At 32.2% G+C, this 24,049-nt stretch overlaps 2 protein-coding genes across 2 annotated transcripts; both read left to right on the forward strand.

Moving 5' to 3' along the window:
* Positions 1–9,700: 9,700 nt before the first annotated feature.
* LOC120080782 (photosystem II core complex proteins psbY, chloroplastic-like) lies at positions 9,701–10,505 on the forward strand. Its single transcript, XM_039035409.1, has one exon. The coding sequence runs from the start codon at positions 9,817–9,819 to the stop codon at positions 10,351–10,353; it is 537 nt and encodes a 178-aa protein (XP_038891337.1). The 5' UTR covers positions 9,701–9,816; the 3' UTR covers positions 10,354–10,505.
* A 2,793-nt stretch (positions 10,506–13,298) lies between these two features.
* Positions 13,299–14,706, forward strand: LOC120080864. The gene has a single exon (XM_039035524.1). It carries the CDS (start codon positions 13,609–13,611, stop codon positions 14,386–14,388), a length of 780 nt encoding a protein of 259 aa, XP_038891452.1. The 5' UTR covers positions 13,299–13,608; the 3' UTR covers positions 14,389–14,706.
* The last annotated feature ends 9,343 nt before the right edge of the window (positions 14,707–24,049 follow it).

Consider the following 24,049-nt stretch of genomic DNA (forward strand, 5'->3'; position numbering starts at 1 on the left):
AGAGATGGGAAAAACAAGCATCTGCACATACGTGACATCCATTGCCAGGGAAAGTCAAACTTTCGAAGTACAAACTGGCATAAGTATGATTTCTCCCTATAAAGGACAACACACCCAAGTTTTGAGCTTGAAAAAAGGAACATGTTCTTGCAATAAATGGCAGTCATTCAAGATTCCATGCTCTCATGTAATTGCAGTTTGTAATTACATGTGTATGACATACCACTTATTGATGAATGCTACAAATTGTCCAATTTCAAGCGTTGTTATGAAGGCCATTTCCATCCAATACAACACCCAGATTATTGGCCAGAATTATCATTTACAGAAGTTCGTCCAAATGCGGACTTATTAAGAGAACAATGTCGGCCAAAAAGTATGCGCATTCATAATGAAATGGATTGCAGATAGGCAAGCCAAAAAGTGCAATGTACAATTTGCAAGAGAGAAGGACATAACAGACGCACTTGTCCACAACGTACACTAGGTGCTTCGTCTTCGGGTCATTGTGAAGAGATCTTAAGCGTTCTACTAGAGGATCTGAAAGGATCAAAATTGAGTATCCCCTGGTTGGTGTCCTAGTTTCCAAAATTACCTCCCGATGCCAATGACATCAGTGTACGTAGGTATGCATAAGCATACATCCTACAGCTTATTGGAGGATTTTTGTTTGCTGACAAGTCAAATACTCTAGTGCATCTCATGTTCCTCCCACTATTGTCTAATTTCAAGCATGCTGGTACGTACTCGTGGGGTGGTGCATGTCTTGCATGGTTTTATAGAGAACTTTGTCATGCTTCCAATGCACAAGCGTTGGAAATAGCAAGGCCACTGATACTACTACAAGTATGGGCTTATGATAGATTTCCAATTATAGCATCACAAGTCCAGCTACAGGCCCCAGATCATCATCCACTTAGTGTCAGGTATTATTTCATTTATATATTTATTTCGTTATCATTTTATGTAAAAATATAAATTAATTGTATTTTTTATAATTTTAGATGGAGTGGTGTATTAGCTGCCTCTAAATAGTCAGCAAATATGTTGCTCGTGTATAGAAAAATATTTGACATACTGATACACAATCAGGTGGAAAATGTATATATAAATGAATATTTAAAACATTTGAGATGTATACTTTTTTTTTGTCAGATTATTTGGACGCCATACACACAACATATTTGGTCATCCTTACCTGATTATTGTCGTGATGGTTAGCCTTTTTATATGCTTCCATATAGTAGAGTGGCATCATCCAAATCGTGTGTTGAGACAGCTCGATCTGCGACAAAGGATACCTTCGTTATCCTATACACTCCCAGCGCTACACCAGATCGATTTGAGAGGTAAGCACGACCAAGACTAGCGTCGAATCTATGCGGAATATTTATCCTACTGGCATGGACGACATGATCATTGTGCATAAGGAGAATTAATAAATGGGCTAGTTGTATCAGACGACTACTTTTCTTGGTACAATTCGATCATGAGGCAATTTATCACACTTGACGACACTTACTATTACTGCATAGTAAGAGATTTAAAATCAAATATTTTTCATATATATGGTATGAATATTGTTTTTTTTTTTTGTTGTACAGAATAATTTTATCGGTGATGTTCAACAATACTCAGTGAAGAACAACTTACCAGAATTGGGTTCAATATGTCAGCAAACATTGGTCAACGTAGAAGGTATTATTCAACAAAAAAGACGACTCAATGTTGCTGACACCGATCGAAGACATATTCGTCGTAGACGACAGTGACAACAGGGTGAACCTACTTTAGAAGGTCACAAAGACAACCCCATGAGGGGTAATGGCCAGGGGGTCGTTTTTAAATTTCATGTAAATTTTCATTTTCAAATTGTAAATTAAAGAACTAATTGTAAATATTCTTTAATATCATGACATTTTTTTTTAAAATATGAATACAAGATGTTTTCATTGTAGATTAAATATATAATTAAGTTTAATAATGAAGGAATTTGTGGACCCATTCCTAAAGTTTTAATATTGTTGTACATCTACAATTAAAAAAAAGAAGTTAGTCAACAAACTTTTTTTTAAAAAAAAGAAAAAAAAGTAAGCAAATCGTGGACCGGGTCCATAAGTTTGCATCTGACGGGTCAACCGGTTAGCCGACGTGGTGCTGACTCTGTCTCTTATACACATCTAGATGTGTATAAGAGACAGATCGTATACCCCGTACACGATTTCACTTCCCAATTTTGTCAATATTTTTCCCAAACACCTATTCTTAGAAATAGTTTCCATCTTATCCTATTTTTGTCATTATATATTAAAAAAACATTATTTAAAAAAAATCCTATAACTAACTATTTTAAATTAAAATCTTATCCTTTTATATATTTTTTTCTTCCGGCCTTTTTCATCTTATAATAATAAAATTTTGAATGATTCTAATATTTTTATCACTCTTTTTCTAAACTTATACAGATAATTTATATTAAATAAATTATTTTACAATTTAAATCATGTATTTTTTTTAAAAAAAATGAACTTATATTAAAATACTTGAATTGAAATAATATATCATCATTTCAATTGTATATAACAATAATTTTTCTATACTTTTATCATATAATTTAAAGAAAAACTATAATTTGTAATATAAACTATAAAAACTATAAACTATAAATTTCCTATATTAATTATCAACTTATATATATTGTATAATATGTTTAATATTTTTTTTGGAAATAATTATAAAGTTAATTTAATCGTTATAGTTAAGTCACATCAAATCTAATTTAAACTTATCAAATGTTGTTACCTACTTTTTATTTTTAAATTTGAAATTTATCAAATACTAATCTACTTTATATGTCTTCTGATTTTTTTATAAGCATAGTTATCAGCAATTATTTTGAAAGCTACAACAATCTCAAATGAAGCCTAATTTCTAACTCTATCATTTAGGACCTCGATTATAAAGTAGTGGGTTGGAAGGGAAGTGGATGATGCTGAAGTTGTGATGAATATATCTGGCACCAAAACATCTAATGATGGATCTATATTCAGTTGTATGTCATTAAAAACTACCATTAATCTAAGATTGATTGAAATTTTGGGACTAGAAGATTCTAACTAATTAATTAAACTTACCTTATAAGTGGAGAAGATTGATGGTTGGAGGAGTTTAAAGTCGAATGTTGAGATAACTACACTCGTAAGTATTTGGTGCAATTTATTTCCTTCCGACTTTTCTTCAATGATGTTACTTTTTTGGCCTGTTTAGAATTTTATGATTTTGAGGGATGTCAATTCATAATGGATTTCAAATGAATTTCATTGTTTGTGTTGTGAAACTACACTTACTAATTTGCAAATAAGCTTGACAGAAAAATAAAGATGAAGAATGAGAACAATAAGAGAAGGATTTTATAGTGGTTCAACTCTGAAATTGGAGTCTACATCCACTTTAGTCACAATATTGATTTTTGCAGCTTCAACAAAGATAAACATACAGAGTATAGAGAAGATTACAAAAGCTTGAAGAATCGACCTCCAAACAATGAAATGGCAACAACTTTTTCTTCTCTTCGCACTCTTTGTATCTCTCACACCAAAGATACAAAGCAATTTCTAGAGAACTCTAAGAAATATTTCAAGAAAGAAATCTTCCTTATATAGTGACAATAAAGAGTTCAAGCAAAGTCAATAATCAACTTTCGCAATCAATAATCCAATCTCCAATTTGATTGCAAAAGAATAACAAGTTCAATACAGTGACATCAAGTTCTAAGGCTTACACAGAGCAGATATTGAAGTTTTTAAACAACTCTCTAGTTTATTCAAAGACAATGGCTTAGCGAAAGTATCTGCAAAATTGTCATAGAGTATTAACTTGCAGGAGATACTTCAAGTTTTTAATTTCTTGAATATCTTTATATGTTATCAGTATATCATCAACATACAACAACAGAAAAATAGGGGATTTATTCTTTTTGTTCTTACCAGAAAGTGCCAGATGCATTGCTTTACTCCATGATGAGTAGTTGTTTGATCCAGCATGTAGTTGAGATATAAGATTAGTAGTCAGAACAATTGAATGATGTAGGAGATACGGATTCAATTGCACTTCCAGATCAGTATTCATGAGAGATGGAATCCTCGAATTCACAGGTGTTAAATCTTCTCCTGTAGACATGGCGAGGATGAGTTCTCAAACGGGGACGATTTGAAAGTGTGTCAAAAGGTGATCAATCGAAGAGTGATTCAATGTGGAAAAAAAATCGCTCTCATACCATATTACCACATTGAATAAAATAAGAAGATCATTTTGTTCATTGATAGATTGATATTATAAAAACAATGAACTCTGATCTTTATATATAGAGCAAGCAAGCAGAAAATAGAGTGATGGAAGAGAAAAGAAAATGGACTTAACAAACTGAAGCCCAACAAACTAATAGACTATAAAACGGAAAAACTAACCGAATTTGTTTTTATTTCTTATACTTTTCATGCTTGTAATGAACACAATGATCCATGTTACTTCTTATGGAACCAGAAAAAGAGATATACGGATCAAACTTCAAGCACATTATTTTGGAGATTGCTTGAGACCACATAGAAATTTGTTTAGAAGGCATGTATTGTTTGGAGCTTTGGTATCAACAAATCCAACCAGTTGTTGCATATATATGGTTTCATTTAAATTTCCATACAAGAATGCAGTTTTAATGTCTAATTGTTCCAACTCCATATCAAAGTTAACCATTAGAGACAACAAAAATCTTATTGAAATTTGACGAACGATCAGAAATTTCCTCATAATCTATTCCTTTAGTTTGAGTAAATCCTTTAGTCTTGTCTTATATTTAACCGATTCTTTAGGATCCACATTATGTTTCAGCTTATAAATCCATTTACACCTTATAAGTTTATGATTTGATGGCTTATTAACTAAAGTCCAAGTATCATTTGTATACAATGATTCCATTTCTTCCTTCATAGCAGAAATCTATTTGTGTTTATCAAGTGAGTTAATGGCTTCATTATATGATAAAGGTTCATTCTCAATTTGACTTATTTCAACATTTAAGGCATAAAAAAATAAATCAGCAGAGGCATACCTTGAGGTTGTTTGATCTCTCTTCTCTGCTTATCTCTAGCTAACTGATAGGATTGAAGATTTGAGGGTTGCACCAGTTGAGATGTAGCAGCAGGATGTGTATAGTCAATGGTTGTTCAAATGTTGAATTTTCAAAATCACCTTGTGAAACTTCTTCATCATTTGACAAATTTTCTGAGCTGGTAGCTCCACCTTGACTGAAAGAATCCTCTTGGATTAGATCTCTCTCTTATGATTACAACTCCATTTAAAAAATCAGTTTTGATTTTTCGTATTGTTTTCTAGCCCATCTTTCATTGCAATAGTGGATTCATCAAATAATACATTACAACTAATAAAGTACTTACTAAGAACATGCATTTTACAGCTTTGTTATCAAGCTTACTCTGCCTCACATAAGCATAAGCAACGCAGCCAAAGACCCTCAGCTTTGATAAGTCAGGTGGACTACCAGACCACTTCATATGGAGTCTTGAAGTTTAGAGCTGATGAGCGACATTTATTAAGTAAGCTGCTGTTACTACAGCTTCCTCCTAAAATCTTTAATCTACGATGCATCCAGACAGGGATTAGGATGTGTATTGATGCAGGACGGTAAAGTCGTAGCTTATGCATCCAAGCAATTGAAGAAGCACAAAGATAACTATTTGTTGGATTTTATGTCCTAAAAACTCGCAGTTTGTAAAATGATAAACATTTTCTATTATCAATATACTTGTTATTGATCTCATAAATTGTATGAAAGTCTAAATCCAATAAACTAAGACCCATGACTATTGTATGAGTACTTGAACTTTATGTGGAGACATAAGAGTGTATCGAGTTCGAGTAAATAGTCAAAATGATCTATGGTACATGAATAAGGTTGGGTACCTTATTCTGGTAACACCATTGGATGCGGCCTACTCAAGAGTTGTAAAGTACTACATATGATGTGATCCTAATTCGTACATGTTACGACATGAAGAGTAGGGGCGTCCTATGCAATGAGTTTGCATAAGATCAGGACCAAAAAATAAGTCACTCTTACTTTATAACGTTGTTTACTGTTTAAAACTGACTATTTCACCTAGATGACCTAGGTAACTCGATCTTAATCCTAAGTTAACTATGAACTGGATTGCCCTTAGATTTGTATAGTTGAGGGTTGGCTCAATAGCGCCGGTTCAATAAGACTCCCATTTCATTTCAGGGGTAAGACCAGATAGATAGCTGGGGACATAGGGTGCAAGACGGAGTTCACATCTACTTGATTTAGGGATAGGAGAAAGGTTGTTCTCAAGTATTTGAACAAGGGGCCCCACCCTCTCATTGGGCTGAGAGAGTTTGGTTTGGTAATTGAATCACAAACAAGTTGTTCATTAGAGGATCAGTAGGAACTTGAGGAATAAGACGTAATCTCGGGGGTAAAACAGATATTTGACCCCGCCGTTATTACAAACAACCTGTGAAGGGTTGACTTGCTGATTATGGTTAAATCATGTGGACATAATATATCTACAGTGGAGGAGTGCAACTATGGGTTTTAGTGGAGTGATCCATTAGTTAATGAATGAGAATTAATTTGTTGAGTTTAGCCAATTAATCTCGGATCATTGGAGCCCATGATTTGTAGGTCCGCGAGGTCCCCCTATTAGCTCATAACGGACTAGCTCTAGAATAGTGTGATAAGTTAATTTGAAACGTTCAAATTAGAATTAAGGGAATTTGTAATTATATGAGATATAATTATGTTTAATTTTAGAATTAAACAGAATAGAAGAATTTATATATTTAATTATGATTTAAATATATAAAAATGGATATGTGTTAAAGTTAATTTAATATTTGATATTAAATTAATTAAGTTTTATTTAATAATTAATTAATTGAAATTAATTAATTTTTCTTTTTTAAAATCAAATAGATTTTTTAAATTAAATTTGATTTTAGATAAAATTGAGAAATTGGAAAACTAAAACACAAAATGAAAAAAAATGAGTTTTTCCATTATCCATCTTTGAAGTAGCTCACACATGAAGCAACTTCTTGCCTTTGTCTTCTCCAAACATGAGCTGTAACTCATGCAGCTCTTCTCTTTGCATGTTGATCTGCAATATAATGAAGAGATTGGAGTGAAAATCGGGCATGCAATCAAAAGAGTTTTGAGAGAAAATTCGGTTTGAAGAATGATTCTTCAACAAGGTTGTAGCAGTGAGCTTTTATCCTTCATCCCTTGATTCAAGCTTGTTTTGAGTCCCACAATTCAATCTAGAGCACCAAGAGAATAGTGGGAAAGATCTTGAGGTGGTCTACAACAAGATATGGAGAAGATTGCAGCTGGAGAAAGAGCTTTGAAGAAGTTCTACAAGTGGTATGTCTTGAAACCTTTTTTTTTTTTTTTTTTTGTAGAAGCATGCTTTATATTATGCTAAAATTAGTGAATTTGAGTGCTTAGATGATCCTTGTGTTTCCCCTACAATTGATACAATCATACACTATTCTACTCATGATTGAGAACTAGCAGTTATTGTGTTGGCATTGAAGATTTGAAGACATTACCTATATGATAAGAAATGTCATATCTTTACGGATCATAAGAGTCTAAAATATATCTTTGATCAAAAGGAATTAAATTTGAGACAAAGGCGATAGATCGAGTTGATTAAAGATTATGATTGCTCCATTGATTACCATCCAGGTAAAGCTAATGTAGTAGCAGATGCTTTGAGTAGGAAATCGAGCAACCCTAGAGATATGTTGAGTTCTCTAAGGAGAAGGTTATTACAGGAGTTTAGGGAAGCTAATGCTGTTTTGATAGTATATCATTTGGGGAAATGATAGCTCATTTCTAGGTAAGACCTACATTAGTAGATGATATCATCATAACGCAAATAACATACCCTAATTTCAGCAAGTTGATTGAAGAAATTAATAGGTAGCAGAGATCATATTATGTTTTGAGACAAGATGAAGTTTTGATGAAGGAAAACACGTTATGTATTCCTGATGAGAAAATACTGAAAATTGCAGTGCTAAAAAAGACCCATAGTTCGGCCTATGCCATGCACCTAAGTAGCACAATGTACAAGACGTTGAAGAAATCCTACTGCTGGCTAGGAATAAGGAAGGATATAGCCAATTATGTAGATAAATGTTTGATCTGTCAACAGATTAATCCAGAACGTCGAAGACCTGCAGGTTTGTTAAACCCACTTCTAGAATCCAAATGGACATGGGAACATGTTGATATAGTTATGAAAGTTCAAAGTTTAAATTGATATATTTATAAAAGATGAGAGTTTAAATTAATACAATTATTAGTTTAGGGTTTAAATTGATACAACTCTCAAAAGTTCTGGGTTTAAATTAATATAATTATTAGTTTAAGGTTTAAATTGATACAAGTTCAGGGATAAATTGATATTTGCTCTAAAATTTTATTACAAACAGACAATAGTTCTTTAAGAAAAGAAATATAGTTTATTATAGTTAAATTACTAATTTGTGACTATTTAATCATTTAAAAGTTACATTTTTTAATCTATCCTTCGATTTTTTAATTTTGTTTATAATGGATTGTTGAATTTTTAAAATTGACTAGTGGCTAATGGCCATTGAATACTTTAACTTTCAATTTTTATCCAATATGTTCATAAATTTTCAAATGTATGTTCAAGAAGTCATTGATCTATTCCACATTTTATATACAATGAGTTCCCAATTTGCAAAATTATATTATAAACTTTAGAGGAGAAAATGAATTATAAAAACGAAAATTAAGACCCCAAAATAGTTACATTTTGAAAATATAGGGATAGAAAATAGACATTTAAAAAGTATATGGATCAAATTTAATATTATTTAAGAAATTCAATGACTAAATAATATATATATATATATATATCAAAGTAGTATTTAAACTTAATATTAATAAGCAAATTGATAAAGGAGACATGACTCACAATTATGGTTCCTCATTCATGGGCTTGTGGGGCGCCAATTGACCAGTAATTTCATGATGGAGATTCGATTTTACAAGCTTTTAGAGAATGAAAAAATGCGTTAAACTATTAAAAAACAGTTAACTACTTAATTAATTGACATGTATTTTTTTTCTCAAGGTTGGAAGTACATACTTATTGTATTAAGAAAACGAATTAAATAATTTTTTATTTGTGAAGTCAATTATGTTTCAAAGTAGTAGATTTGTCGAATTATAATGATAGTAATAGATGCTCATAACTGATTTGGATTAAACATAATTTTTAAACGCTTAAAAATTCAATCTAAGTAAATTGATAAAGTTTAATTCCAAATAATCCTAAAATTAACACCTATTTGAGAGTTTTTTTTTTCTTTTCTATATATATTTTTGAATGAATTAATTATCCAAAGACATTAGTCGAAATCAAGATTAAACTAAAATCTACAACTTTTTTTGAACTCCAAATTTAGTTTTGAGTGATAATGGTGAGTGAAAATTAGAATAAGGAGAAGATATCATATGGATGAGGAAGGAATGGTGGGGGCAACCAAATTTTTGAGGCTCAAAATTTGCCAATCCCACCCTTTTGGATAAGAATACAATCCCTTCTCTCAATTTCATTGGCCTTCATTTCCCCCAAATCCCTCACTCAAATTTCCCAAAAACCCTCATTCAAACAAAAAGCCCCCTTCTCCCATCTCAACCCTAATCTATTACACACCAAAAGCTTCAGTTTCCCTTCAATGGCGGCAACAATGGCAACCATGGCGATCCTCAACGCCAAATGCTTCACCCCCAACAAAACCCCACTCCTCCCCTCAAAACCCACCAGACCCATCTCCCTTCCCAGTCTCCCATTCCCAACCAAACCTTCCCTCGCCGGTACCGCCATCGCCGGAGCAATCTTCTCTACATTCAGCTCCGGGGACGCTGCCTTCGCTGCCCAACAGATCGCCGATCTAGCGGAGGGCGACAACCGGGGACTGGCTCTTTTGCTGCCGCTCATCCCCGCGGTGGCTTGGGTTCTGTTCAACATTCTTCAGCCGGCGTTGAATCAGATTAACCGGATGCGTACGGAGAAGGCGGTGATTGTAGGGCTGGGTCTTGGTGGGCTGCTGGCGTCGGGGCTGGTGGGGACGCCGGAGGCAATGGCGGCGGAGGCTTCGAGCGATGGGCGGGGACAGTTGCTGTTGATTGTGGTGGCGCCGGCGATTGCGTGGGTTTTGTACAATATTCTACAGCCGGCGTTGAACCAGCTGAATCGGATGAGATCGGAGTGAAATGGTGATGGTGATCCTCAATTCACTTGTAATTTTAAATGCAAATATCTCTTCTGCTTTATAAATGAAGCGTTCGAGTCTGAAACTAAACTTGAGTTTCTTTTTCCTTTCTTTTCTTTTTTTAGTATATATATATAATCAATCTTCATCAACCTCAACTTCCAATATATACTTTCATCTTTCTTATCCAAAAAAATATATACTTTCATTTTTTAAAGGAATAATTTCTATTAGCTTTACCCAAATCAATAACTTTTCTCCTTCTCTTTCCCCTTAAATCAAGATGGATTTAACCTATAGTGACTTAAAAAGGGGTCAAATTTTACCCGTTAAAATATTACTTTGTTTAAATTTGAATCATAAATCTCTTAGTCGATAATACATTAGTTGATTTAAGTTTTTTTTATTGATAAAAGATCAACATATTAATGATGACAAATGGCAAATGTCAATAAAAAAAGGGTTAAGGTTTTAATTGATAAAACTAAGTTTAGAAATATGAATCTATCCTTTTCTAAAATAAATTAGTAAGCTACAATTTCTTTGGTGTATAGTGATTGATGCACTTACAATTAACTATTAGAATATTCTAAATAAAAGATTGTAGTAAAAAAAATTGTCAAAGCAAGTGGAGCCCCTACCTAATTGATATTTATTTACTCTTCTCTTTAGGTTGAAGTTCAAATCTTTGAACCCTTTGTATTAAAATAATCTAAGTTAAAATATTGTTTTGGTCTCTATAATTTAGAGTTTATTTAATTTCTGTTTTTATATTTTCAAATTTTCAATTTAGTTTCTAGACTTTAAGTAAATCTTAAATTGAGTCTCTATTATTAATTTTGGGTAGATTTTCTCATTATTTTTTTAATTTTTTATTAGCATTTTCACCTTAAATTTTGAAAATATATTCATATATTATATTACCTTACATTAAAATTATTATTATTGTTTAATCAATTTTGATAAAAATTAGGAAAATTATTCTAAATGATAAACCTGCTAAAAATATTTGCAACTAAATAGCAAAATATCATAGTCTATCTGTGGTAAACTGCGGTAGTCTATCTATGTCTATATGTGTCATGATAGATATAGATAGTAGTCTATCATTGTCTATCTATGATATTTTGCTATTATTTATAAATATTTTAATTCATTTTTTATATTTAAAAACAACTCTAAAAATAAGTTTGAGGTTCAAATTAGACATTTAAAAGTACATAGAAATTTTAAAGTACAAGGACGGTTATTGAAAAGAAAACTGCGTATTTAACCTTAACGGTAAGAGGTAACCGTCAAATAATTGGGCCGTGATTCCCATTTGTCTGTGATTCAGCTCGGCCCAATTCTCGCCAACAAACCGGTCGTCAATAATTTCTACTTGAAAATAACTTATATTATAATTTTCAATTAAAAAAATTAATATATTTTACACAATATTACATTTTAGAGCGTCAAATAACCAACATTCGAAGTTGTGTAGTGATTCCAACTAAAGGGTTTACTTTAACATCTTAGTTAATCAAATTAATTATATTAAAGTTGTTAGAGGAATAAAACAGATTATTTGGAGTATGTGTTTGAAAAAAGCAAGACCAAGATGCTTGCGTTGGCACTAAATGAATGTTTATAGATACTTAAACCATACTTTACCTAAATAATTCAAAAAAGCCTAAAGTCACGCCACATTTAATCCCTTTTTTTTTCCCTTTTCTTTTATTAGACCACACATTCTAATCCCATTAATAGTTAATTAGTGTATTATATACTTTATAATCTACGTTTTGTTTAAAGTTTACTTCTTATTATTTTTATATCATGGCCATCATTTTCTAGCCCCACTCTCTCAGGAAACAAACACTTCCTAATTAACTGGATTGTATATAGTGCTGTATTGTAATCAAACGACGTTCAATAAAATTAATTAATGAAAAATAATACAAATAGATGGAGGTGGCAGTTGGTGGCTTATTCTCCATTTTTCTATTCCATTATGATTGATCTTCGGTTTAAATAATATTTAATGTTGGTTTAAAATATGCTATAATAGGATGTTTTCAAATATAAGAAAGTAAGTCAATTTATTTATAAATATAGTAAAATGTCTCTATACTGATAAAATCTATTAATATTTATGATAGAGACTTAGATATCTATTGGTGTCATTGATAGACACTGATAAAATTTATAATGTCTATAAATAATAGGTAGTGACATTTTACTATATCTAAAAATATTATCTAAAAATATTATCTAAAAATATTATTAACAGTTTTATTATTTAAAATAATTATCATTTTATTATTTATAGTTATATTTTCTTTTATGAACTAACAAAATGTTTCAACTCTCCATCATAATACTCCTTTCCCATAAAGAGTATTTATGAAGCTTAATAAAAATTCAACAGAATAGGGGCTTTAAAGTAAAAGGAATCAAAATAGAAAAATAGATCAAAGAGAATTAAAGAAACAAAATTGAAAATTGGAATAAGATAATAACAGTTAAATTTTCAAAAATGAAAATTAATTGTAAATTATATTATGACATTAAATCCAAATTAGTCTTAATTGAATGTATTAAATACTAATATTCACAATTTCTTTTATATAGCATGTGAAGTGAGACATCAAATCTCATATCTAAAAATATATAGCAAAAGTCGATACTAAATAGTACAATTCAATGAATGAGATGAGACTGACATCAAAATGTAGGATCCAAATCCCAAATGAAAGAAAATTTTAAAACAAGCAATAAAAAATTATCAATTATTGATATTAATATAAGTGGAGTAATCATAATTCACATCAATTGATTATCTCATTTCTCACCAACTACATCCCATTCATCATAATTTTATAATATAAAATAAAATAAATAGTAGAGAGCAGAGGTGTGATATAAAAGCAAGCCATGTGAAGACATTAGTTGTCCAAATTCCCCATGCAATTTGTCAACAAAATGACCAAAGTACCCACATGCAAGATTGTACTTTCCCATTTTGCCACCTAACCCCAGCCCTCTTTCCCTTACACTTCATTAAACCCAAAAAGAAAAAAAATATATATATGTAATTTTGTATAAAAGCAGGTCAACTTGCTGCAAGTATCTGTTTTGCTTTGTGCAGTTCTTCAGGGCAGGGGAAGAAGGAAGAAGAACAGAGATAAAGAGAGAGAGAGATTTTTCCCATTTTCCCCTTTTTTTTAGAGTGAAAGATTTCTTGAATTTGCAGCTTTAATTTGTTCTTCAGAAATGAAAGGTGCCCAAACAAAACCTCTTGTTATATCCAAATACTTTGTATTATCTCTCTTTTTCTCTCTTCCTTTCATCCTCCTCCTCTCTCTCCGCCCTTACTACCACCGCTTCTCCACGGCCACCACCAACATTCCGCCATCGTCCGATAAATCCAACTCCGAATCCGCCGATTTAAAGATCCGACCCGGTTACACTTCCTACGAACGCTACATAAAGAAACAACTCAACAAAACCCTAGACCCGAAGCTCCGAAAGATATGGACCACCCGAGATTGGGATCGGAAAATCCAAGTGTTCTCCAGATTCTTCGATGGATTAAAAGGGGAAGGGCTAATCTCGACGGAATCGAAAGCCCTATGCATCGGAGCTCGGGTCGGGCAAGAGGTGGAGGCGTTAAGGAAGATCGGAGTTTTGGATTCGATCGGAATGGACTTGGTTCCTTATCCGCCGTTGGTGGTTGAAGGCGATTTTCATAATCAGCCGTTTGGGAACAATACTTTCGATTTCGAATTCTCTAACGTCTTCGATCACGCGCTCTACCCGGAGCGATTCGTGGCGGAGATCGAACGGACGTTGAAGCCCGGCGGGATCTGTGTATTACACGTGGCGTTATCGCGACAGACGGATAAATACTCCGCCAATGATCTCTACAGTGTGAAGCCGTTGAAGGCTCTGTTTCGGAGATCGACGGTGGTTCGCGTTGGGAAGATCGACGGCTTTGGATTGGACACAGAGATTGTTTTCCGGAAAACGACGAGCACCATCCAACGGTCTTGATTTCTTGATTTTTATTATTTTTTGTATTTACTGAAAAAAGAGATGGATTTTTTTTATATAATTAAATTGAATCGAGAATTTTAAGAATGAAGTAAAAAATGTATAATGAAAAGAAAGAAAAAGGAATACAGCTGGATTGAAAGAAACAACTGGTTAGAGGGTTCCAATGGGGATATTATTGATTGATTAATTTTAGAAATAATTTTTTGGCTTAGTTATTTCTGATTGGACCTCGTTGGCTGACGTGGCGTGGTCCCACCATTTGTAATGGACTTATTCGCTTTCCGACACATTCCTCTTATTTCTTTCTTTTGTGTTTATCTGTCTTTTTCTTGGTGTTTTGTTTCCGTTTCTGGACGCGATCAATTGCATTTAGTTGGTTTTTTTTTTTTTGGCGAATTAATAAGTGTAGTTATTTTCTTTATTAATGATGTCAAGATTAATGCATTCTTACTTGTATTGACGACAATATCTGTATTTTCAGATAATTAATTTGAAGACCAAGTCCCAAAAGAAAAAGTATGATTCATCTCAACATAACTATTTGATTTTTTAGTTTTTAATTTTTAAAAATTGGGCTTATTTTTTTTCACAATTTTTTATTTTTCTATATAGAGACATTTAAATGGTTAGACAATTTAAAAAAAAAAAAAAAAAGTTTTGAGAACTATTTTTTCTTCAAATTTTGGCTAACAATTTGACCTTTAATATTATGTTTCTTTTAAAATATATATTTTTTAAATTATAAAGTAGAAGTATCTTATTAGTTTTTTATGATCAAATTAAATTTTGACCAACTTAAATCTCATGTATCAAAAGTATATTTTTTTTATTCAACATATTTCATTGTGTTTGTTACATTGTGATTGTCACCCTCTTGTACAGTGAAATTACAATGTTAACTTTCCTCTCCTACATTTTGCAATGTGAAATCACCAACTACATATTGTATCATCTTTTTTTGATAATTTCGCACCATTCACATACAAGTGCTTTAGTACAACAAATATAGGGTAGGGATTTCAAACTTTTGACCTAAGGAAAAAAAATATCGTGTGCTAATTATCATTAAGATAAGTTTATATTGGTAACTTACATTTAACTTAGAATAGAGTTTCTTTTTTTTGAAGTACATCAAATTCAAAACTCATGTGAACAATATTGGAATTACAAAACCAACCTTATTTATTTTCAGGTCGAGTTGGTTCCTATTAAGATTTTTCTAACAAATTTATAAAACTGAAATATCCATTGTTGCATTCAATGGCACCAACTCGCCGACCAGTTGAAAATAATAATTCTCTAATCAGAAGATGTCTGTATATAGCAACATATCAATTATCATGGAAAATCATGGATGGAGTCGGATGAGATGAGATTTCGTCAAGAAAGCTTAAAATATGGTTGGTTTAGATGTGTTATTTATGTTAGACATATTTAAATAATAATACATTCAATTATGGAATAATAATTTATCATATTGGATTATTTGATTAGATTGAATCATATTATGTGATTTAATTAATTAAGATCCTAGATTCCTAATTGAGTATAAATTTAATGAGTAGAAACCAATTTCTAGTTAATTAAGGTTTAATGGGAACCTTGATTGAACTAGCATATAAAAAAAACTTTAAGACTATGATCCCCAATATACCAAAACAATAAATATCTTTCTTGAATCTCATCTAGAGAGATTCCAGTAAAGGCATTCGAAGTTTTGGTTGAGGAAGACTATAGTCATCTTAAAGTCATCGTCATCTTGAAGCTATAATCAATCTCAATGGAATATGGTATGTTATTTATTCTTGACAATTTGGCATGAATAATCTTAGGGTTTATTTATTCAATATAGATGTACAGGGGGCCTTTTCGGCATAGAATAGGTTATTATAGTCTTGTCGGTTATAAAAAAAACTATGTGTTTTTATAATTCGTGTTTGGGGTGTAGACTATCATAGTTTGGTTTATAATAGTCTGTGTTTAGGGTGCAGAGTATTTTAATCTACGTTATAATAGTCTGTGTTTTGAGTGCAGGTTATTATAGTTTGAATTATAACAATCTATAAGTTGAATATAGATTATTTTAAACCGTGTGTAGCTTTTTCTACTACCATCTTTTATAATACTAATAACTATACAAATGAAATATCATATTTTAAAAATATAATTAAAACTATATGTTTCACCAATTTATACAAAATTAATTGGATTTTAATTTATGTTAAAATCTAACTCTATGAAATATAGTCAAACACTTGCTTCTTCTCCCTTCCCATCATGACTAACTCTATAAAATATGCAAGTGCCACTTTCATCGCATCCTCGTCGCTCCTAAAGTCCATGGCAAGAAAATGTTCCTCAGCTTCAAATTGTTTTAATCTAGGTCTATCGTTGAAGTATAAGTTTCTAAGCCTAGTAGGGTTAGGATTATTCTACACCACTCACATCTGTACTCTAAATCCAGTGATGAGGTCAAACTCATCCTTAATGAATGATACCCTAGACCCAAATAGATTAAAAGAAATTACATTTGGTTTATCATCCACAACCTCCCTCAGAAGTAGGTGATGTATTAGTTGCCCATTGAGGGTGAGAGTACTATCTAAGATGGGTCTGAATATGGTTTGTCTAAACATGTCTAACTAGACCCTCGTTAACTTCATCTAGATCATCATACAAGTCTTAGCCATAAGAGAACACAAAGATAACGAAGCGTGAAAGTATCTTGTTGGCTCGATCCTCGGCTTCATAGTAATTACCTGTATGTGCCACAAAACATAGTACAATGTTAAAATCCCTAGTGAAAGAAAATATCCTTAAAAAGGACGAACTTCACGAGAAAGAAGCTAGAAGTCATCACCAAAAGACAAATCTCTTGAAGTTTGCAAATCTTGAGTTGTACTCTCTATGGTTTGTCTCGTAAAGTTGTATTGATTTCTATCCTTTGTCTTATGAAGTTACTTCACAAGACAAACTTACAACATTACGAGACAAATGACAAAGAGCTTTTGAGTTATTTTAAAAACTTCCACCTGTTGCGAATACTTCAGAGACCAATATTCGCAACAACTTCACGAGATATTTGTCTCGTGAAGTTCAATATACCCAAAAAATGCAACATCAAACCCAAACGAACATATAGCCCTTATCCCATATATTTTACAAGTTCTTTTAAGTTCGCTAAAGTTCAAATGATGATAAAAAAGGGTCTTGGATTTTTTACTAACCAGAAATCACACATACTCCCCCTCTATAAACAACAAAATTGATACATTTAGAAAGAAAGAAAATGGAAAAGGTACCTTTGTCAAAATTCGAATTGAGGCGAAGAGGTAATGGAAGACTAAAGATGGATCTCTTTTACAGAGGTAAGGGAGTCTTTGCGAGAAGAGAGTCCAACAATGGTGAAGAAAACTCAACGAGAAGAAGAAGAATAGAACATTCTAGATGAAAAGATTTTCACGGGAAGATGAGATTTGATTTAACTTTTTGAAATGACCATTTATTGAAGGGTAAAATTGTTTTTTTATGTGGTGGATCCTTCCAAAGTCTGAAACGTTAGAAGAGAGGTAAAAAAAAGTAGATTTTAAAGATGAAATTACTTTTGAATGGGAAAAAAGTTTTTAGGTCAGCATCAGCAATTTCCCACGATACTAAAGAATTCTGTATTTTCAAACATTAACTTGAAGACCAAGCCAAAAAAAGAGGGAGGGAGAGAGAGAAAATAAAATTTGATTCATCTTAAATTTCAAATAGGTCAAATTATTTAAACCAATATTTGATAACAATTTGATTTTTTTAATTTTTAATTTTTGAAAATTGAGTTTGTTTTCTCACAATTTCTTACTTTTCTATCTAGAGACATTTAAATTCTTAGTCAATTTTCAAAAAAAAAAAAAAAAAATGAAAACTACTTTTTTTTCCTTTCAAATTTTGGCTTTTGATTTTAAAAACATTTCTAAAATATAAACAAGAACACATAAACTAATAGGTGGAAGTGATGTTGTTAGACTTAACTTTAGAAAAATCAAATAGTTACTAAATGAGGCCATAACAACTTGATCTTTAGTATTATATTTTTATTAAAAATATATATATTTTTTAAATTATAAAGTAGAAGTTTCATATCAGATTTCTATGATCAAATTAAAATTTTGACCAACTTAAATCTCATGTACCAAAAATATATATTTTTTCATTCAACATACTTTAATGTGTCTACTACATTGTGATTGTCACCCTTTTGTATAGTGAAATCACAATGTTAACTTTCCTCTCCTACATTTTGCGATGTGAAATCACCAACTACATATTGTACCATCTTTTTTGAATAATTTCTCATCATTCACGTACAAAGTTTTTTAGTACAACAAATATAGGGTGGGGACTTTAAACTTTTCACCTAAGAAAAAAAGGTACGTGTACTCATTATTGCCAAGATAAGCTTATATTGGCAACGTACATTTATTTTAACTTACATTTAACTTAGAATAGAGTTTTTAAAAAGCAATATCAAATTCAAAAGTAATGTGAACAATATTGGAATTACAAAACTAGCCTTATTTATTTTCAGGCTGAGCTAGTTCCTATTGAGATTTTTCTAACAAATTTGTAAAACTGAAATAACCAATTCTGCATTCAATGGCACTAACCCGCCGACCAGTAGAAAATAATAAATCTCCAATCACAAGATGTCTGTATATAGCAACCTATCTATTAATAATTATCATGGAAAATCTATGGAGTCGGATGAGATGAAATTTCGTTGAAAAAGCTTAAAAAATTGTTGGTTTAGAGATGTCATTTAAAGTAGAAAAGTTAATGGTCAGTATCGATTTTGATCAAGATACACTAGGATGAGCTCAATTGGCCAAAAATGGTGCTATTTGTGAAAGGTAGAAAACTTTTAGTGCTATTTTTTATAATTTCTCGACCGACTCTGACAGTGGTAAACATCTATAGCTTATAACACATTCTAAATCATTACTTTTGCTTCTTACAGTCATTCATTCAAGTAAAGCATGTGTGACAAAGCTCCTAATTGATCTATCTCCTTGATAGAATGTGCATATCCGTCTTCAAAGAAAGAATGATCTTCTAAATTAATGCCATCTTTAGGTTGCCCAAAATGTAATCGGATCTGCATCTTTAGGTGCCATGCATGTTATGTTGGAATGTACATTCTCTATAAAAGTTTGGTCACTTCTTCTTCCATCTGGTGATCTCCTCTGGACTACTGGGAGGTTCTAAGGTTGACATACTCGTAGCAGGAATTGGATTGTGGGATGATTACCCTTTGGATCGATCTTTTGGAAGAACCCGAGACATAATAATTTCTTAAGAAATGGAGTTCCATATCTTGCATCGTTCAAAATTGCTATTGATTCATGCTTGCTCGAGATGGAGGCGGGGCAGTGGTTCGATAGTTGGTGTTGCCCTTGTTGCTCCAGGCATCCCATCCCTCCCTCCCAACCTCCCTACCTACCCCAATTCTTCTCCTTGTCCTGCCTACTGCTGGCAATTGGAAATTCATCGTGGAAGCGACCTGTGTTGGGAATATCCTAAAATTCATCGTTCGTAATATATGAAACATATTCCATTTTTCAATAAAAGTATTATTGAAATTGTATTCTATTATAAAATCCAATAAACGAACTCATGGTTATAGTATGAATACTTTAACTCTATATAGAGACATAAAAAATGATCAAGTTATAGTATATAGCCTAAAATGTCTATAAGTATATGAATAAGATTTTGTACTTTATCCTGGGGATACTATGGATGCGACTCACTTTGTATATTGATACAAATGATGTGATTCCGAAATCGTTCATGTGAAGACATGCGAGTGGGAGCATTCCTATGCAAAAGATGCTTGCATAAGACTAGACCACGAAATAGTCACTTTTCTTTATAACGACCGTTTACTGTTACTGACTATTTCAATTCGATGACTTAGGGTAACTCAATCTTAATCCTGAGCTAATTATGAACTCTTGTTTATTCAAGATTATCTTTTGATCTGCATAGGTGAGAGTAGTTCAACAACACTGTTAAATAAGCCTCCCATTTTGGGATAAAACCGGATAGATAGCTGGGGATATAGTCTTGCAAGAAGAAAATCACTCCTATCCAATTTAGGGTTGGTAGATAGATTCTTTTCTTAAGTACTGATTCCTGGTCTTGAACAAAGGGGTCCTGCCCCTTTATGATAGAGAGGGACATGGTTTATTAATTGGACTATAAACCAATTATTCACCAATTGTTCAATAGAGGATCAGTGGTGACTTAAGGAGTAAGATGTATTTACAAGGGTAAAACGGTAATTTTGACCTAGCTGTAAAAACGAACGACATGTGAAGGATTGACTTATTGGTTAAATCAAGTGGACAAAAATATATCTATAATAAGGAGAGTGCAACTATCAAGCTATGATGGTATGTCTCAGTAGTTAACGAATATTGATTATTTCGGATTAAAGAGTTTAACCGATTAATCTCAAATCATTGGAGCTCATAATCTGTAGGTCCATAAGATCCCTCTACTCTCGTAAAAGATTAAACCTTGGATTAAAATATTGAGTAAATTTGAAATGTTCAAATTTGGTTTTAGGGTTTAGATTTGAAATATTTAAATTAAATTTTCAGGGTTTGGATAATTATATTCGATATAATTAACGTTTAAATTTATTGAAATTAAATGTATTTGGAGAGTTAAATATGTTTAAATAATTATTTAAATCTTGATTACATGAATAAGATTCATGATTAAATTAGGTGTTTTATTAATATAATATTTGATATTAAATTATTATTATTTCATTAATTAAAATTTTTTAATTAATTAATTGAATTAATTTCATTTTAAAAAGATGAAATTCAAGTTTAGAAATTTAATTTAAATTAGATTTAATTTAGTTTTTAAATTAAATTTTATTTTAAAATGAAAAATGAGAATTTAAAAAGAGTTTTTAAATTGTTAAAGTGGATTTATCCCAAAATTAGATTTTGAGTGGATTAATCCATAATTTAACAGCTATCCCATTTACCAAGTGTTAATTGAAGTGTCAATCAGCAGAGTTAGTTAGTGCTTGCATGTTTGAGCTTAATAAAAGCTTTGATTTCTGAGTTTTGAAGCTTCATGCTATCAAATTTTGACAAAAATTTTGCAAAAGTTAGTTTTGCTCTCAAACTCTCTCAAACTCAAACTCATCTCAATCCCTCTCAATTTAGAGTAGAGGTGTACATGGTTGGGTTGGGTTGGGTTGAAGATGTTTTTAGGACCAACCCAAAAATTCGGGTTAGTTAGGTTGGCAACCCAAATGACTCAAATAAAGTCTCCAACCCAACCGGTTATATTGGGTTGGATTGTCGGGTTATAACTTATTTTTTCTTTTTAATTAAAAATATGTAACTTTATATACAACACATGACTAATAACTAAAATTTCATCAAATTCAAATACCAAATACCAAATATCTATGATATTTATTGTAAACTTTAAACAAAGACCAATATCATAACAATTTTAAAAGAAAAATATTAAAAAATGACAAATTAATCAATACAAAGTAATCAAACTTTAAACAAAGATGTATATATATTATTAATATATAAAAAATTCGGGTTGGGTTGGGTCAACCCTTTTTTTAGCCAACCCACAACCTAATCCAACCCAATAAAAACAGAAAAAGTTGAACCCAACCCTTATATTTTGAGTTGGGTAGTCCGAGTTGTTGGGTTGTCAGGTATTTGTGAAGGAACTCTTATCAGAGAGTACCTCTGAGCGGAAGCAAGATCGTTCCAAACTCATTGTGACAGAATTACCGCATTCATAATCAAACAGACTAGTTATGCATTTAACAACAAATTACAACATGCTTTGAATTTTAAACAACAAGAGGACGAAAGACATACTAGTTGAAGAACTCTTCTTCACAGAAATCTCGCTCTCATCAAGGGAAGCAAATCTCGTTCTCGCTGAGATCGTCCATGCCGTCCACCAAATCACGCTATCGTCTACCCATGAACAAACTCTTCACGAACAAAGCAGCATGGAAGACACTACCACTCGGAACCCTCGGTATTCTCAGAGTGAGAACCCAGAAGGTATGGGCTCTAATGGATTTGCTAGAGAGAAGGAGGAAGAGACGATCATTTACCACAACCAAACAAATGGGAGATATCGGATGTCTATCGTATAGACGGATGCTTGATCGTTTAGGTAAAGGTGCACGATCGTGTAATAAAAAAAATTTGATCGTATAAACGATCATTTAGTAAAACGCTCGGGTGCGCGATCGCATAGAAAAAAGCTAGACGATCATATAGTAAATTCTATGCGATCGTTTAGGAAAGGCACACGTGTACACAATCATTTAGAAACTTTGAGCTATCGTTTATGTTCTCATTTGCTACATGATGGCCAGTATACACAATCGGTGAGCGAATGCCTGATCTCTTGCAAAATGAAAACAATTTTCATTTTATTCTCCAGTTACAAAAACTGTATGTAACCTCCCACTAACTCATTCGGTTACGGAGAAAAATCCGCAAACAACTATCCTATAATTATTTAATTAAAAAAATATATAATCATATTATATTTATAACCTATGGTTTAATATCACATCATATGCAATATATGAACTATACTCTTTTTCTCCTCCACTAGATATAAATTATATTTATATCCTTTTTCTCTAATTAATGTATCTCATACATCATGTCAACTATATCATATATAATTGACCCGTTTAATTATATCATATATAATCAAACTCCCTCTTGTTAATTTGAACACTTCAAACTGACCCAAAAACTTATTCTCAACTTGAATCTATTGAGCTACCAAGGGGACCTTATGGACCTATGGCTCGAAGCTCCAACGGTAAGTGAATAGTTGACTAAACTCTTTAGCCACGAGATCCACATCCGTTAACTGCCAGGCATTCCACTAAAGACTGACAGCTGCACTCTTCTTACCGCAAATATATTTTTTGTATCTATCGGATATAACCAATCAACAGTGTGATAACCCTTCACAGATGCTCGTAAGTACAGCTGGGTCAATTTACTGTTTTACCCCTGTAGTTACATCTAATTCCTTAAGTACCACTGATCCCTCTAATGAACAATACAACATAGTTCTACTATGTATGGATACCTCTCGGGCCCCGGAATCAATCACCCTTAAGGGACAATTATCTACTTACCCCTAAGAAGTAAATCCAATCTTGTGTAACTGAGTTCCCAGCTCCCAAATTAGATGAATCCCCAAAGTGGTAGGTTTGAATTAGCGATCTGGCCACTCGCACCCGTGCAAATTAAAGGACTGCCCTCAAAAGCAGGAGTTTCCCAACTCACTCAGGATTGAGGTCATGTTACCTATGGTTATCCTAGTGAAGTGAAGTCTATGTCATGAACAACGTTATATGATGAGACTATAACACTTCGTGGTTCGATCTTATACAAACTCCTTTGTAAAGGACACCCTCGTTCACATGTCTCCACATGAATGATCAGGATCAGACCATCTGTAACAAGTCCTAACACTATTCTACAAAGCGGGTCGCATCTGTAGCGTTACCAGGATAAGGTTTTCCTTCTATATCTATATACTACAGACCATTTTGTTTATCACTTAAGATATAATC

Source organism: Benincasa hispida, chromosome 7 (genome assembly GCF_009727055.1).
Source record: "Benincasa hispida cultivar B227 chromosome 7, ASM972705v1, whole genome shotgun sequence".
Taxonomy (NCBI): Eukaryota; Viridiplantae; Streptophyta; class Magnoliopsida; order Cucurbitales; family Cucurbitaceae; genus Benincasa; species Benincasa hispida.

Excerpts from the sequence above, each read along its gene's own strand:
- LOC120080782 (XM_039035409.1), top strand. The coding sequence starts at position 9,817 with ATGGCGGCAACAATGGCAACCATGGCGATCCTCAACGCCAAATGCTTC.
- LOC120080864 (XM_039035524.1), top strand. The coding sequence starts at position 13,609 with ATGAAAGGTGCCCAAACAAAACCTCTTGTTATATCCAAATACTTTGTA.